Genomic DNA, 18,432 nt, shown 5'->3' on the forward strand with positions numbered 1-18,432 from the left:
ACGCTCATTTGATTTGATTTCTCCATGAAAGTCTCTCACAGAGACAGGCAGCACGAGCCTCAACAGCGCGACATTGATAATAGAAATACATTCATTATCAATCGCTGTTTAAGCTGAATGTAATAAAATCAGAAGAATCATTCGCGCGTTTTGATGCGTGATTATTTTTTGTCAAGTTTTAATCAGGCTATTAGTCCTGTTGGGCAAGTACAATTCTCAAGCCATTTTTCAGTAAACTTGCATGAACCCATTTAAAGTAGTTCGGAGGCTGGACAGCGAGCTGGTGTTCGACTGTATTCTGTAACCGCAATTCTCTCTGATGACGCGGTAACTTTAAAAGCGCTATATAAATAAAGGTGACTTGACTTGACATACGACTGACGCCATCAGAGGAGAACACAACTTGAGCTGAATAGCAGAGCCGCTTTACAGCTGAAACTGAATTAGTTTCACTATGGATGAATTAACAGTGTTATTTTCCTGTTTATTACTGTGAAGCTGCTTTCACACAATCTGTATTGTATAAACTGCTATATTACGGAAACTCTGAACCACACATGAAAAAAAAAAAAAATCAAGGTGGACATTTTTTTGAAGGGACAAATGATTTTTTTTTTTAAAGAAAGTTTTTGAAAAGAGATAAAATGTTTTTTAAAGAAAAAAAATGTAAAATGTTTCTTTTAAGAGAGAACATTTATTTGAAGAGAGAATTTTTTATTTTTTTTTGAAGAGAGAAAAAACCTTTCAAAGAGAGAAATAAATCATAGGACTTCAGAATAGGAAAGATCTAAGATTTTTTCAGCCTTGATGTTTTTTTGGCGCTTCAGAGCTTTTGTAATATATAAATAAATGTGACTTGACAAATTTTTGTCCTTTTTAAAAAATGGTGTGAACTCTTGCTGTAACTGTAGGAGGGTGTAAATGCTGTTTATGTCATCATAAGTGGAGTTGAGAGAAGTCAAATAAAGGAAACAGACCTGGAAGTGTCCGGATCCCTGAACGGAGAAGATGAGGAAGACGGCGCTGCTCTCGACGAAGGCTTGCGTGAGCTTGAGCTCGTTGTTGGGCGTCGTGGACCAGATTCCCCTCTGCTGGGACAGATCGATGTTCCTCATGTTGCTGCTCTTCATGATGAAGTAGCGGACGCTCGATCGCAGCGGAGACGAGCAGCGCTGCATCAATAACAACCACACATCAGTCAACAATCACAGTACAACACCAGCTCTTTCTGCTGAGCATTTCAGTGACAAATAACACACCTGAATGCACCTGATATATGAGGATATTCTGTTATATTTCCAGTCTGATGTTCAGATCGTTTAGATCAGCAATCACAAACCTTTTGACTCAAACATCCACCGTTGTGCAACAAAATACTTCCCCAATAGAGTCACAAAAGCTGCTTGTTTTCAACCTTTTTGGTAACACATTTAACAATAAGGTCTCATTCGTTAACAATAGTTAATGCATTAATAATTAATAAGAAATAATCTTTGTTAACAACAGTAATAAAAACCCAACTGTTTATTGTTAGTTCATGTTGCTCAGGTCCATTAAATAATATTAACAGATTGCACTTTTGATTTTAATAATGTAGTAGGTTGACATTTTAATTATAGAATAATTAGATTATTTTACTAAAAGTCAAGTTTTTATTTAAATGTATTGCTTTTTTAATTATGAAACTAGGAGATCTGATATATTAAATTAACCACAATTAATTTTGCGATCACAAAAGTTTCAAGAACTGTATGTTCTTTAGTGAAAACCAACAGTTATTAAAATGGAAATAATAAATATTTATTATATTTAATGCCTTTTTAGAGTTGACTGAAAACTACTGAATATAAAAAAAATATAAAAGGAAAACTACCAAAAGGATTCCTAAAAATATTAAATTAAATAAAAATTAATTCAAACTTATTAAGTGCAACCAAAGAGAGTCCTAAAAAAATAAGTACCAATATTTTTAAATGTATATATATTTCCCTTTGTTTCCAATAAGTTCCAATATTTTTACGTTTTTTTTTTAAGGACTCATTTTGGCTGCACTTAAGTTACAATATTTTTGTATAAATTTTTTTAAGTGCAACCAAAATAATAAATAAATAAATTGGAACTTATTAAGACTACCAAAGTGAGATCTAAAAAAAAATAAAATAAGTTCCAATATTTTTTAAATATATATATTTCACTTTGGTTGCAATAAGTTCCAATATTTTTATGTTGTTTTATTATTTATTTATTTTTAAGGGCTCATTTTGGTTGCACTTAAGTTACAATATTTTTGTATACATTTTTTTAAGTGCAACCAAAATAATAAATAAATAAATAAATTGGAACTTAAGTACGACCAAAGTGAGTCCTAAAAAAAAAAAATAATATAAAAATATTGGAACTTGAAAGTGAATAGTAAGTATATGAGTGGTGACGTACTGTTCCCGAGGTCAGGGACGAGGGCCCGTCTGCGCTCTTCACGGGGCCGCTCTCGTCTCCCAGGTGTTTGCAGTGAAGAGCTCTGTGATTCTTCAGCTGAGATGCCAGCCGAGGCCTGCGGGAAACATCACAGCGTTACTCAGCAGAGCAAAGCCACGATACCATACAGGACTGCACTGAACTCACCTGTTTATTAAACACTGCATGCTACAGGGCCAGTGCTAACTATGATTATATTACTGTTTGAGTAAAACTAACATCATATCATATACACACAGAAATGTAAAGGTATTCGCGGCAACCCGTCAAAATAAAAGTTCGGTTTAACTTGAAGCGATTGTGACAGAAATACATTATTGTTCAGCAGAATATACGTAATACTACTACTAAAATGATTAAAACCTTTTTTTTTTTAAAGGAATAAATCATACAATATTTCTTTAATGTTTTAATTGTAATCGTAAATCCCCTTTATTTGCCAAAAATGTTTTTTGCTTAATTTTCATTAATGAGAAGATAACTTAAATTAATGTTTTATGCCTTTATTTGATAACCAAAAAAAAAAGTAAATACACAACACAGAATTTCTGAGGAAATAAATAAGCATTTCATAAGGCTATTGGAAGAATAAATGAAACTTGTTTTTATGCATTCAAATAATTTGGTAACAAACAATTTCATAGGTCCCTAAACGTACATTTTGTTGAACTTTTAATAAATTGATGATAAATTGTTAAGGTTTAATGATTTAATTAATTAGGCATGCTTTTTGATTAATAACACCTGTAAAATGGAGTTCAGAAAAGAAGCTTGTCAGGTCAATAAATAGGGAAAAAAGCAACTAATGTTCTAACTCAGATATTTTCTTAGAAATTCAAAATCAGTGCATTACTTTACTAATTGCTTGAAAAAGTAATCTGATTACGTAACTGGGGTTACTTGTAATGTGTTACCCCAACACTGAACATGTGTAACAAGGACACCTTAGAATAAAGTGTTAGCTGTAAGTGTGGCGCACCTGTCTGGGCTGCTGCGCTCCTGCTCCGCTGCGCTGCGGCTGGCTGGTGTCTGCGGAGGATCGTCGGAGGTCATAGGTCGAGGTCTCTGGCCGATGCCGGTGGGCTGCTGCAGGCCTGCGCTCTGCTCCTCGGCCAACAGAACCGACACCAGCGAGCGGATGGTGGCCTCGTCCAGCTGAGAGCAGGACTTAGATGGAGAGCGGATCCGCCGCAGGAACAGACTCTGCCAGCGCTGCCTCAGACCGAACATCAGCTCCGCCGTCTGAGAGAAACACACACACAGTGTTATTATATTTTGTGATTATTGTATATTTTGTTTTGTAACATTATATACTATTGTTTTTTTTTTTGGAAAGAAATTGAAGAAATGCATTAAAGATGCATTAAATTATCAAAAGTGACAGTAAAGACATTTATAATTTTTCAAAAGATTTCTATTTCAAATAAACGCTGTTCTTTTGAACTTTCTATTCATCTGTGGATCCTGAAAAATAAAATGTATCACAATTTCCACAAAAATATTGTGCAGCACAACTGTTTTCAACATTGATAATAATCAGAAATGTTTCTAATAATCAGCATATTATACTGATTTCTGAAGATCATGTGACACTGAAGACTGGAGTAATGATGCTGAAAATACAGCTGCGCATCACAGAAATACATTACAGTTTAACAGATATTCACATAGAAAACAGCTGTTTTACATTCTAATAATATTTCACTGTTTTCACTGTATTTTTATTTAAATAAATGCACCTTTGGTGAGCAGAAGAGACTTCTTTCAAAAACTTTAAAAAATATAGAGTGACTTAATCGCTGTTAGTTAGATTTGTAAATGTTCTCATGAAAGTCAGTGGGAGATTAAATTCAGTACACAGCTAAGAGTGAAATGTCTGAATGTTGAATGAAGCGCACCTCTCGGTGGAGTTTGAAGTGGAGCCAGTCGTCGATGCTGATGTGAGCCAGACGAGCGCTCGAGCGATCCTCCACCTCACTGTCACTGCTGTCATTCACAGCGTCAGCTGCACACACACACACACACACACACACACACACACACACACACACACACACACACACACACAGACAGACAGACACACACACACAGAGACATACACATACACACACAGACACACACACACACATCACTTTAGCAATGTGAACAGATGACATTTGTTTCATAACTGATAAACTTTGAAGCTGCTTCGAAACTAGCAACTGTACAAATAAATGTCACTAGACATCCAATAAGACAGCCTACTGTCAACAAAAGTTTCTTTGCCTTTTTAAACACATTTTCTGATGTCAAAGGCCACATAAAAATCATAATATTAACTAATAATATCATAGCCCGTTTTTCATGATCCAGTCACACCATGATGGATTAAATTGATTAAAAGAGATTTTAGGTTCATATTTATTGGACCGAATAATACTGACAGTAACTGGTCACCATTTTTTTTAAAAATGTATTTTTAAAAACCTTTTAGCTTTTTTTTTGCAGTTCATTTCTGATCTGTGTCCTGTGTGACCAATGATTTTATTAATCTACAAATATTCCATGTAGTCTCTTAAATGCTATAAAGGTTGCAAGTATAAGAATTTCGGAATTAGAAAATGAACATATTAGACAAAGTAGTATAGCATACTAGAGCTGCACGATAAATCGCAATGAAATCGCTGCAGCTGAATAAACAGATTTAACTGCTTTCATTGATTCAGCGTGACTAATAAACACGACAATATATGGTTTATCTGAATTCGTCTTATTATAATTTTCCTTATAATAAAGTATATAATAATGCAATGCCTTATCACTGCTTAGAATACGATGAAACATGTTGCGTGCCTTATTCTGTGTAAGAAGCCACATCATCTCACAGAAGGATTTATTTCAAACACTCGACTGACGTTATGAAGTGAAAACATGTTATTAAATGTGGTATTTTCACAGATGGAGCAGCATTTACTACACAGAGCCGCAGTTCACTGAGAACATACGCAAACAGCTGTCATTATCGCAAACGATTTCGTCAATTTCCTAATCCTACGATTATATCGTCTGCGATTATGAATGCGATTTTGCATAGCTTGTCAGAGAACTACGGCTCTGTGTAGTAAATGCTGCTCCACCTGAAAGCAGGTGATGGAGATTTACTACTAATCACAGAACCGGCTTTACTGACAAAATGTGCAAATGCTATAAAGGTTGCAAGTATAAGAATTTCGGAATTAGAAAATGAACATATTAGACAAAGTAGTATAGCATACTAGAGCTGCACGATAAATCGCAATGAAATCGCTGCAGCTGAATAAACAGATTTAACTGCTTTCATTGATTCAGCGTGACTAATAAACACGACAATATATGGTTTATCTGAATTCGTCTTATTATAATTTTCCTTATAATAAAGTATATAATAATGCAATGCCTTATCACTGCTTAGAATACGATGAAACATGTTGCGTGCCTTATTCTGTGTAAGAAGCCACATCATCTCACAGAAGGATTTATTTCAAACACTCGACTGACGTTATGAAGTGAAAACATGTTATTAAATGTGGTATTTTCACAGATGGAGCAGCATTTACTACACAGAGCCGCAGTTCACTGAGAAGCTACGCAAACATCTTTCATTATCGCAGAACGATTTGTGACCCTGGAGCACAAAACCAGTCACAGCTTTCCATTGATGTATGGTTTGTTAGGATCGGACAATATTTGAAAATCTGGAATCTGAGGGTGCAAAAAAATCTAAATATTGAGAAAATCATCTTTAAAGTTGTTCAAATGATGCTCTTAGCAATGCATATTACTAATCAAAAATTAAGTTTTGATATATTTACGGTAGGAAATTTACAAAATATCTTCATGGAACATGATCTTTACTTAATATCCTAATGATTTTTGGCATAAAAGAAAAATGTATAATTTTGACCCATACAATGTATTGTTGGCTATTGCTACAAATATACCCCAGCGACTTAACACTGCTTTTGTGCTGCAGAGTCACATTTCGTAGATTTTATAATCACGTGATTATATCATCTGCGATTATGAATGCAATTTTGCGCAGCTTGTCAGTGAACTACGGCTCTGTTTAGTAAATGCTGCTACTTGATGGAGATTTACTACTAATCACAGAACCGCTTCACTGACGAGATGCGCGTGACAATCACACTCGATTATAAAGACATCTGTGTGTTTGTGAGGCAAGCGGCACCTCCTCTGTGGGCGGCGGGTTCCTGTAGGGCGGAGCTTGGGAGTTTGGCACTTCCTGCGAAGATGGCGACGGTGAGGGGCGTGACCACAGAGCAGCACCTGACACTGGCGATCCTGTGAGCGCGGGTCATCTCATCATAAATCAGCCAATCAGTGGGCAGGGACTCCACTGCTGCCGCCTGGCCATTGGCTGGAGGGATCTGGGTACAGGAAAAAAAAAAAACAAATACAGTGAATAGATGCTTATTGATATCTACTTGAACATGTAGAAGGTCAAAACATCAGAAACTATATATATATATATTAGCGCTGTCAAATGATTAATCACATCCAAAATAAAAGTTTTTGTTTACATAATATATGAGTGTGTACTGTGTTTGTTTATTATGTATATGTAAATACAAACACATGCATGTATATATTTAAGAAAAATTTTGTTTATATATTTATATAACGTATAAGAATATGAATACATAAATGTATAAACGTGTAAATGTTTTCAAAATATATACTGTATGTGTGTGTATTTATATCATATATAAATACACACACATACAGTATATATTTTGAAAACATTTACACGTTTATACATTTATGTATTCATATTCTTATACGTTATATAAATATATAAACAAAATTTTTCTTAAATATATACATGCATGTGTTTGTATTTATATATACACATAACAAATATACACAGTATGCACACATATATTATGTAAACAAACACTTATTTTGGATGCGATTAACCGCGATTAATCGCTTGACAGCACTAATATATAATTATCAAAATTATTAATAATTAACACAATACAATAATTAATAAATTACAATAATTATTATAATTAGTAATACATTTATTTTATAATGTATAATCACTTTTATTTTATATTTATTAATAATATATAATTGTAGCATTAATTTCTAATTTAATATTATAATTATAATAATTGTTAATTAATACATGAAATACTATATACACACACAGAAAATATAATAAATTTTTATATGCGTGTATACACATATATAAACTACATATTTTGAATAAATAAATAAACAACATTATTTATAATTAATACTTTATAATAATTAATACATTATAATTATAATAACTTTAAAATTAATAATTTATTTTATATTTAATATAATTATAATTGCTAATCAATACATTAAATTCTCTCTCTCTACACACACAAATATAATAGTAAATTAATTATATTATAGATATACACACACACACACACATACACACACACACACACACAAACTATATAACTATATGTATATATATGTATTTATTTATTGATTTCTATAATAAGAAAATATAAAAATAACAAATAAAAATCAAAATTATTAATCATTACTAAATTAAAATAACTAATAAATTGCATTATAACAAATGCTAAATAATACATTAATAATTAGATATCTTTCTAAAATAATACTAAAAACAAACAAACAAATAAATACAAAAATATATATTAAATTATGTTTGGAAGAAAATATAATTTTTTTTAATTAATCATTATTAAATTAAAATAACTAATAAATTGCATTATAACAAATGCTAAATAATAATTAGATATTTTACAAAATAATAATAAAAATATATATTTAATTATGTTTGGAAATGTAAAAAAAAAATTTTTTTATAAGAGCAGAAGCGTGTTCGTCCTGCATTGATCCTCACAGCACTGACCTTCTTGTACTGCGGCTGGCTGAGGACAGAGGTCGGGTGGAAGCGGACCTTCTTCTCTCTGGAGCCCATGAGGCTCAGACTGTCCCGCTCCACATGGATCAGGTTGGGATGCATGCCAGCGACCAGAGCAGCTTTCACTACGGCCCAGTTCTCGGAGTTCTGGTTAACATCACGGATATCACCGCCGCCTCTCGCTCGCACGAACCCTGCAGAACACACCAGAGCACAGCGTCTGACGGATCAGAACTCATCTGCTGCTCTCAAGCAGCTCTTATTTGCAAAAGATGAAAACAGGAAGTTGATTTTTAGCATTAATGTATCATTACATATTCTTCACACAGAAGCCATGAGTACAATTTCAATAACTGTGTTTAAAAGACTGCTTCAGATTCAGTATAAGCTCCACGGATGACATGTGTTGTATAATGTGAGTTACCGCACTTGCAAAAGCTCTGGACAGTGATATTTTAGTATTATTTATATACTATTATAGCATTCATTAATATAATGAATTAACTTTTTTTTATACGTTCAGTTTTCTTTTAAATTTTAGTTTAGGTTTTAATTTTATGATGTTCTTTTGTCATTTATTTTAGTATAGGGGGATTTTATTTTATTTTATTTTTTTACTTTTAGTTTTAGCAATTTTAGTACTTTAGTTAGATTTGAGGTTTTAGTAAATTTAATGTGGATTTGCTATTTTAGTTTAAAAAAAAAACATTTGTTCAGTTTTAAATTTTCTGTTCAGCTTTAAATGATTTTTATTTTGGTTTTAGTAATTTTAGTACTTCAATTAATACTTATTTCAGCTGGTTGCAAAGTTTTTAATCTAATATTTATACTTTATTTCAATTATTGCATTTTTTTAAATAGTTTTAGTTAACATTAACAACACTAGTTCTAGAAAGTTTAATGAGCAGAAATGTGAGTCACTTTAATTATTCAGTACAGGGTGTTGCCATGCGGTTGCTAGGGTACTTAGGATGGTTGCTAGGATACCCAGGGTGGTTGCTAAGGTGTTACTATGCGGTTGCTAAGGTACCCTGGGTGGTTGCTAGGGTGTTGCTATGCGGTTGCTAGGGTACCTGGGATGGTTGCTAAGGTGTTACTACGCAGTTGCTAAGGTGCCCTGGGTGGCTGCTAGGGTGTTGCTATGCGGTTGCTAGGGTACCTGGGATGGTTGCTAGGGTTTTGCTATGTGGTTGCTAAGGTACCCTGGGTGGTTGCTAGGGTGTTGCTATGCGGTTGTTAGGGTACCTGGGATGGTTGCTAGGGTGTTGCTATGTGGTTGCTAAGGTATTCTGGGTGGTTGCCAGGGTGTTGCTATGCGGTTGCTATGGTAATCGGGGTGGTTGCTAGGGTGTTACTAGCATGTTGTTAACAGGATTAGCAAGTTACTAGCATGAGTGGATCTTTTTCAGACGGTCAAACAGTATTTCCTTTAGAACCACAGTTTGTGATGTTGTGAATCATCTGGCGCTGGTTTGTGTCTGTTACTAGAGAACATGAACTGTAAAATCTGAGGAAACATCACCTGTAGCTCGAAGCTGTCCCAAAAGCTGCGTTCGCATCCCGACGATGATCTCCATTGTGGCCTGAGAGAGGAAGTTCTTCTCGCAGAACGCTCTTTCCCAGCCATCACTGCGAGCCTTCTGCCAGGCCTGCGCCAACCAACACAAACACACACAGGTCTGATTCTCATACCCACATAATTAGTAGAGCAGTCAAGCAATTACAATTTTTCCAAAATTGTATCAAAATTACAATTACGTGATGTGCCGATTAACTAATCACAAACTAATTGCACATGCATTTTGGCTGAGAAATTACCTCCCAAAAGATCATTTAAAATCATTACTGTGTTAAATGAAAAAAGCATTGAATAGACATTACAAAAAGTAGCTTTAGAGAGAAATGTTTTGATTCAGCATCGCACAAATAATGATAGTAAATGGGTGATTAAAACTTAATGTTCTTTAAATAAATATTGAAATATTAAATTATTTTAAAAAATAAATAAATAAATGATACTCTAAATATGAATCTAAAAGCGCCAGTAGGTGGCATGAGTCATTGAATCATTCATTCAACCGATTCATTCAAAAGGCCAATTAATTCAGAAACAAAGGCAGTGTATCTTTATGAATGAGTCACTGAATCACTGACTCACTCAATTTGTTCAAAACCATAGATTAATTCGACGTTTAATGTCTCCGACAGCGCCTGTAGTTTCATTTAGCCATTCAGAAACAAAGGCAGTGTATCTTTATGAATGAGTCACTGAATCACTGACTCACTCAATTTGTTCAAAACCATAGATTCATTCGACGTTTAATGTCTCCGACAGCGCCTGTAGTTTCATTTAGCAACTTGTTAGCAACCGTCTTTTTTAAGAAATGCAACAGTTTTAAAAAATCACAATTGGGGTGTAACTGGTGTGTTTTATGTCGTAGGTTTAAACGTGAAAATATCTTGAGCTTGTGTGAACCACGGACCTTATTTGTGACCCTGGAGCACAAAACCAGTCATAAGGGTCAATTTTTCGAAACTGAAATGTATACATCATATGAAAGCTGAATAAATAAGCTTCCATTGGTGTATGGTTTGTTAGGATAGGACAATATTTGGCAGGCTCACAAATTAGGGGATTTAATCAAACCAAACCCATTGACTCTGGGACGATGGAACCGGAAGTGCTAAAATGCTAACTCACTTCCAGGTTTTTGCCTACAAAGTGACGTCACAGTTCCTTCACTCTATTAAGTGATATCCTGATGGAGTCTGACCTGAAATGCGCGGAGCAGAGCCATGTGGTCGCTGAAGGTGTTGGCGGTGAAGCGTTTTCTGCACAGCATGGCGGCGCGCTTCTGAGCGGCTTGAGCGGGAAGAACGAAGGGGTCTCTGTGGGCGAGTGTGCAGGCGATGGTGAGGATGGGGTCCAAACACTTCAGCACCACCGCACACAGAACCATCTTCCCTAAATGTGGCTCCACGGGCAGATCAGCGAGGTGATAACCCAGCTCCGTCAGGTTCTCCCAGGGGTCCATAGCGTCGATGGTCTGTGTGGAAGAGTCAGTCATTACTGGACGGAAGCAGCTCAGCTTTACTTGATTCTCCATCAATCATGTTTTAGAGTCTCAAATCTGATCCTCAGGATCTTTTGAGGAGCGTTTGTTTCCAGAAGCTTTACTTTCACTGTTCCTCAGCGGAGGAATGATCTTCACAAGCCTCCAGAACATCTCACATCTTCTGAGGAGCCTTTATGTCTTCAGCTCTCAATCACTGCATTATATGTTTGGAGCATTTCAATCTCATCTTACTGAGACAGATTATTGGAGATATAGAGTGATATTTAGATCATTTTATGTCAGTATCTGCTGCACTGCTATGAAGATCTCATCACATTAATATCAGCATCTGCAGCAAATTCATATTTTTGCTCAGTTTGAATAAAATTGAGCCGTTTTCCCCCTCCATATTCTATATGAGCCATAAATCCTGATGATCAAATATGATGCTCAACAAAAGACATTTCTGTAGGGCGTGTAAACTTTTGCACAACACTGCATGTGGTATTTTTGGAAACCAATTGAGAAAGCAGCAGTTCACATGGATAAAATTTCCTTTTATTCACATTATTTATTAAGATCTACACTACTTTTTTCAGTTGCATCGATTGAGGTGTTTACATGAAGGCTCTTCAGTCCGACTTAACCCTCAATCTGATTATAAATGGATCATTTGGTTGCTGCTGTGACACAAGAAAGCAGGTATTGTCTGACCTTCAGCATCTGTACGGCGTGTTTGACTGTGTTCAGGTGAGGCGGCTCCGGTGCTTTAGACAGGAACTCAGCGATCGGACAGGTGATGGGAGCCAGCAGTTTAGTGTGCAGACACAGCTCCTGACAGACAGACAGACAGACAGACACACACACACACACAAAATATCTTCATGGAACATGATCTTTACTTAATATCCTAATGATTTTTGGCATAAAAGAAGAATGTATAATTTTGACCCATACAATGTATTGTTGGCTATTGCTACAAATATACCCCAGCGACTTAACACTGCTTTTGTGCTGCAGGGACACATGCTCTTACTCCCTTTTCCTTATTTTGCTCTCGCCCATCCCAGCATAGGTGGGATCCTTATTCATAAACGGTTCTGCACCATGCTCTTACTCTTATTCTCTATACCTTATTCTGCACCATTTGTTTATTAAAAACAAGCAAAGAAAATGGCAAAATGTCAACAGTTTGCAATAAGTTTCCAGAATGTTTGCAGAAAAGATACTGGATGCGCCCTGCAGCTTGACCGATTTGACTGATTCTTAACTTTAGACAAACAGACAGATCACTTCCTCAACCTATAGATTTATATCCATAATGTCTTTTTTTCCCAATCAATTTGTGTCTAAGTAACATTTAGTATTTAAAGGCTTTTTTGTAACTACATTTTTGTTTTGGTCAAAATAAATATAAAGTAATTCATATTATGACAGTGCGACAAATTACATTGTAACAAAGTATGACCTATTGTAGATGTTGAAATGTAAAGTACATATAATGAAGTTATAATAAGGTAAGATAAAGAGATGAAAAGATTAGATAAAACTCAATACAAACTAGGGCTGTGCGATATTGAAGAAAAATGCAATATGCGATAACTCATTAAATAATGTGATATTCGATATGCGTAACGATAATGCTTAAAGTGCCACATGCTCAGATGAAACAGTTTTACTCAGCTGTTGCTGAGTCAGTTCTGTGAACTTCTATAACTATCTTGTGTCATATATATATTTGGTTATTTGTATGCATGTATGTACCAAGAGTTCCTGTAAAACCACAACAAATTCCGTGTGTTTGCGCACACTTAAGTGGCGAATAAAGCTAATTCTGATTCTGATTCTAATAAGAAAGCACCCCTCCAAATATTGTCAGCTGTAGCGATATGCATATTGCGTATGTACATTTGCGATATTTCGATATATTGCACAGCCCTAGTTTTTAGGTATTTGCATGAAAAACAGTAGTCTAAATACATTTAGTATAAACGCATAAACGCTATAGCTTAATCACAAAAATACTGTAATTATATTCCATTACTCCTCCTTCAATACTTTTAATACATGTCTACATTAATAATATAGTAATTATATTATATGCCCCTATTCTGGACACTGGCTGGCCTTTATTCTGGCATGATGCCGCTGTGTTGTATGATCTCTGGTGCAGTGGCGTGTGTGTTTGCACACGCGTGTACCTGTAGCGGCATGCGCAGCAGCTGAGGAACCTGATGCTCCAGCATGTTGTTGAACCTCAGACGGCTGAAGAGATGGAAACAGACGCCTGGTCTGCAGCGGCCCGCTCTAAACAACACGTCACACAGCGTCTCCATCAGTCCTACAATCACACGCTCGTCATGTTTGAGACACGGATGCACGGAGAATTACCTGCCCTTCCTCTGCAGAGCGCTGGCCTTCGATATCCAAACCATCTTCAGCATGGTCACGTTACTCAGAGCGTCATAGGCTTTCTGCGGCACAACACAAGAACGGTTTCATTCTAGACTTGCGGCTTTGTCCGGTAATACAAAATTAAAACTGGATTTGTAAAAAAATGACAAGATTTGAGCAGAATATACAGTATTATTTTTTGTATGCGATTTTAAGAAATGGATGCTCTGCAGTGAATGGGTGCCGTCAGAATGAGAGTCCAAACAGCTGATAAAAACATCACAATAATCCACAAGTAATCCAATAACCCAAAAAACAAAAGCAGTTCATGACCCCTTTAAAAACGTCTTAATGCTGGATGTGTTTCAGCTTTTGTCTTCTCCAGATGTTAACTGATGGACTGGAGTGCTGTGGATTACTGTGATGTTTTTATCAGCTGTTTGGACTCTCATTCTGACGGCACCCATTCACTGCAGAGCATCCATTGCTGAGACACTGATGCAATGTTACATTTCTACAAACCTGATGAAGAAACAAACTCATCCTGATCTCAGATGAACTGAGGGTGAGGAAATTAGCAGCACATTTTAATTTCTGTCTGAACTACTTCTTTAACAGCAGACCCACCTCTTTAACTTTGCCGGAGTCGATGACAAAAACAACATCGTTGACTGTAATACTGGTCTCTGCGATGTTGGTCGAGAGAATCTGGTGAATGAGATGAGATTGTCTGAGCTGATTACATTTAAAGGAGTCAGTGTGAAGTTTACAGAAATAAGAGAAACAGATACGCACTATTTTGCGAACACCTTTAGGCGTGTTCTTCAAAACCTTCTTCTGGTCTGACGTCTGCATACTAGAGTGTAGTATGAACACCTGAAACCTGGTGATGCACGGTTTATCAATAACCAATGAAGACATTTTTTAATTTTTTGATCCGTTTTTTTAATAAATGTATCTGGTCTGACTGCAAGCAATTCTAAAGAAATTAAACAATCTTTCAGTAAATGCAATGACTGTTTCTGCCTCTGATGTAATCAAGCATTGGATGGGCAAAAAAAATAATAGAAAACTATGGAAAAAATAAGTGCATAATTTCCCGTTGAATATTCTGTTATACTCAGAAAGATGCCTCACATGTTGGATTCAATGCTACAAACACTCACAGACCTTTGCTGGTGATCTGTAAACCTTTTATCATCAAAGAGGATGCGATCTCTCAGAGAGACAATCTCATCGTAGCCCGGCAGAAATATCAACACTGCGCCTGAGAATGAAAAATATTAACCTGATTAATACCTGTTTTAATATGTTACGAGAATAAAAGACAAACTGTTGAAATGTAAAGGTGAAGCACAAGAACATATTCAGCTCAAATTTAAGCCTGAAAACAAAAGACAGAAGAAATTATACTTAATGTGCGCATTACGAATAACACCTATTTTATGGCCTATTTATTTATTCAATATTTTCATGACATTTAAGCACATCATCAACCCCTCAATTTTTAAACATAACAAAACAAATCAACGAATACAAAAAATAATTACATATTATTCACAATGTAAGGTATTTACACCAGGATTATTATAGTTAACTAAAACTAAAATTGCAAGTAAATTTTAAAAACATTTCTTACTTGAAATAAAATAAACATGAACTGAAATAAAAAATCTAAAACTTTATTTCAGCTAGTTGCCAAGGCAACATTTCTCATTTTAATTTGGTTTAACCTGATTAAAATAACTAAAAAATTAATTTAAAACTACAATTAATAAAACCTACATAGACAAAAAAAAAATACTAAAAATGACTAAAAGTTACTAAAACATGAACTAAAATTAAAATGAAAGCCGAAAATATAAAAGTAAAAATCAATTCAAATAATAAAAAACTATAATAGTATCTCAATGATAGTGTTTGTATTTCTTACTGTAAAATAATAAAAATTACTGTATTACAGTAATACAAATCTATCGGTATTATTAAAAATTAGTATCAATTATATTTAAAGTATGAGAATTATTAAAAAAATATTGCTGTTATTGAAAATAACGAGCATTACAAAAAACTTTCAAATTACATTTATAAAAGGGATAGTTCCGGTGCTTGATTCTGATTGGCTGAGCCGAGTTCAAAGCTGTTGAAAATGACTCTACAAAGTAACATACATCTTTGTTTACGTTTGTGTGTTGCTTGGCAACCACTTTGTAGCAACCACAACTGTTTCTGAGGAGCTACATTGTTTGGTGGAAGAATACTGTTTTTATTAATAGTTATAAATTCACTGTAAACCACGGCTTCTTGGGGCTTATTGCGTTATTACGGTGTTACAGTAATGATAATTTAACAAGAACTGTGCTTAAAATGGGGAAAGAAATCTTAATGGTAAAAAAAAAGATTTAATGAGATTCACACCTAAACAGCAGGAACTCAAAATAAAGACTTCAAAACAAGATCAGATCAAGTATCTGTTGTTGCCCACAGCAGATATGAATATGATTTTTGGTCTCACCCTCGTCAGAGCTCTGGCAGATGCTGGAGAGCAGATGCAGGATGAGATCCAGGTCGACTTTCTCATCGTCGAAGCTGTGATGATACGCTTTGAGCAGCTCCTGGTCCTCAGGATTCAGCTCTGATGCAGCCGTCTGAACCAGAGACGACTCGTCCAGCTGACCTGCTTCAACACACCATCTGCACACACACAGACACAGACACATTACCCACATACCCCATGGGCTGTAACGATAGAATCTGTGAGATGAAGAAAAAACGCGGGGCTCACATGTGAGACTCCAGCAGATCTACAGCTTCAGTTTGATTGAAGTGTTTGGCCCAGTCAAGAGCCGTCCTGAAATAAACATCACATTTACATTTATTGACTTAGTGACTGATTGAAAAAGTGACTGAGATTTGTTGCTTGTTACTGAACTTGTTAGAGACGAGCAGCTCAAGTGATTCTGAACAATGACCTGATCTGAACAATTCAAGCCACACACTTCATTGCTGATCGAGTTATGAATTTAATTCAATGTGATGTGCAAAGCAAGCTTTTACTGAAGGATGAAGTAGTTCAAAACTATATTATTTATAAGTGACTTTACTCACTGTAACTCATTTCACAAAATGTTTATGAAAAACTAAATTAATTAAAATAATATTTTTTTAAAATAAGTGGATCTGAGGGAAAAATTAAATGCTATTTTTTATGGTAGGACCACCTAAACAATGTATGGTAGACAGAGTTATTTTAATATTATGGTTAGTTTTAATGAACCATTATTTTTTAATTCATTCATTTTATTTTAGGGTTAATTTTATATCATAGTTTTTCTTTAATATTTAGATTTTAAAAAAAATTCTCTATAATTTTATTTGATATTTTTAGCTTATTTAATTTTAGTTATATAATATCATTATATGCTCCAACATTAAGATTTGTACTCATGGAAATGACTAAAGTAGTCAAACCTGTTCATTAGAACGAGGGGTGCCAATACTTTTGTCCATACAGTGTATGATTAGTGACTTGGTGCTTGGTTATTTTGTTCAAGAAAGTGTTTGTATGGCTTTAGCTTTAATTAACAGTAGTAAGCCCACTGGTAGATATCAGAAACTCTCTCTGCTCTGTTGTGTGTGTTTTGTGTTTCTGACTCCTCACCAGCTGTTGGAGGCTTTGATGTTGGCGTTCGCACCCATGCTAAGGAGCTGCTCCATCTGGCTGAGAAAACCCCGTCCGGAGGACACCATCAGCGGCGTGGCGCTCGTCTCGCTGTGTCTGTAATCCACTGAAAGAGCACAAACACATGAGACCAGCACAGCAGAAGCACACCAGACTCAATTACAATTAACAGGGTTCGTACAGAAACTGCTAAATTAAATTCTAGGACTTTAAGCACTACTTTTTTTTGGCTTTCAAAGTCTAAAATCAGAGATCTCACTTATCAAACAACATCGTTATTATCTTTCAAATTCTAATAAGCTAATAAAACAAAATGGTACAAATAAAGTGCAGCACAAAAGCATGCAATGACTGGCAACTTAAGGATATTTTGTATGAACCCTGAATTAACAACAGAGCCCAAACTAAAATTCAATTACTATTTATTTTTAGCTACAACAATCAACACTCATATTTAAAAAAAAATTGAATGCAAACATGTAAATTGCACATTAAATTAAGTTCTAAATTATACAATTTCCATTTGTTGTTGAAATACAATGATTTACAGTGTGGCATTTATTTAAGCACACATTAAATAATTAAGACATCACTAACAAGTGAAATATAATTAAGTATATAGTCTAATATTTCTCAAAATGCTCTTCACTAGACTTCATTTCTCTAGCAAATAACGTTATGTTTATTTTTGTAAAATGGTCTTTTGTGCAATCATCTGCACACGCAAAGTTGGTTGATAACATAACTGCAATAAAGTAATAGCTTAGTTAACAATAAGTTAACTTAGTTACATGCCATGGAAAGTCAATCGAACTTAACATTTTCTTAGAAAACAGATAGTTCCGGTGCTTGATTCTGATTGGCTGAGCCGCGTTCGAAGCTGTTGTAAATGACTCTACAAAGTAACA

General features: G+C 35.0%; 1 protein-coding gene across 1 annotated transcript in view; it reads right to left on the reverse strand.

Annotated features, from left to right (window-relative positions):
* Window positions 1-18,432, reverse strand: part of ythdc2 (YTH domain containing 2) — a 48,608-nt gene that overhangs the window by 17,527 nt on the left and 12,649 nt on the right. The window contains 17 exon segments of the mRNA XM_016484486.1: window positions 978-1,172; window positions 2,437-2,551; window positions 3,455-3,717; window positions 4,374-4,480; window positions 6,683-6,881; window positions 8,381-8,586; window positions 9,915-10,041; window positions 11,167-11,439; window positions 12,163-12,282; window positions 13,650-13,755; window positions 13,840-13,922; window positions 14,470-14,550; window positions 14,638-14,725; window positions 15,013-15,109; window positions 16,358-16,536; window positions 16,628-16,693; window positions 17,504-17,630. Of these exon segments, the coding sequence (XP_016339972.1) occupies window positions 978-1,172; window positions 2,437-2,551; window positions 3,455-3,717; window positions 4,374-4,480; window positions 6,683-6,881; window positions 8,381-8,586; window positions 9,915-10,041; window positions 11,167-11,439; window positions 12,163-12,282; window positions 13,650-13,755; window positions 13,840-13,922; window positions 14,470-14,550; window positions 14,638-14,725; window positions 15,013-15,109; window positions 16,358-16,536; window positions 16,628-16,693; window positions 17,504-17,630 (2,432 nt within the window).

The sequence above is a fragment of the Sinocyclocheilus anshuiensis genome, unplaced genomic scaffold (assembly GCF_001515605.1).
Source record: "Sinocyclocheilus anshuiensis isolate Anshui unplaced genomic scaffold, SAMN03320099.WGS_v1.1 scaffold745, whole genome shotgun sequence".
Taxonomy (NCBI): Eukaryota; Metazoa; Chordata; class Actinopteri; order Cypriniformes; family Cyprinidae; genus Sinocyclocheilus; species Sinocyclocheilus anshuiensis.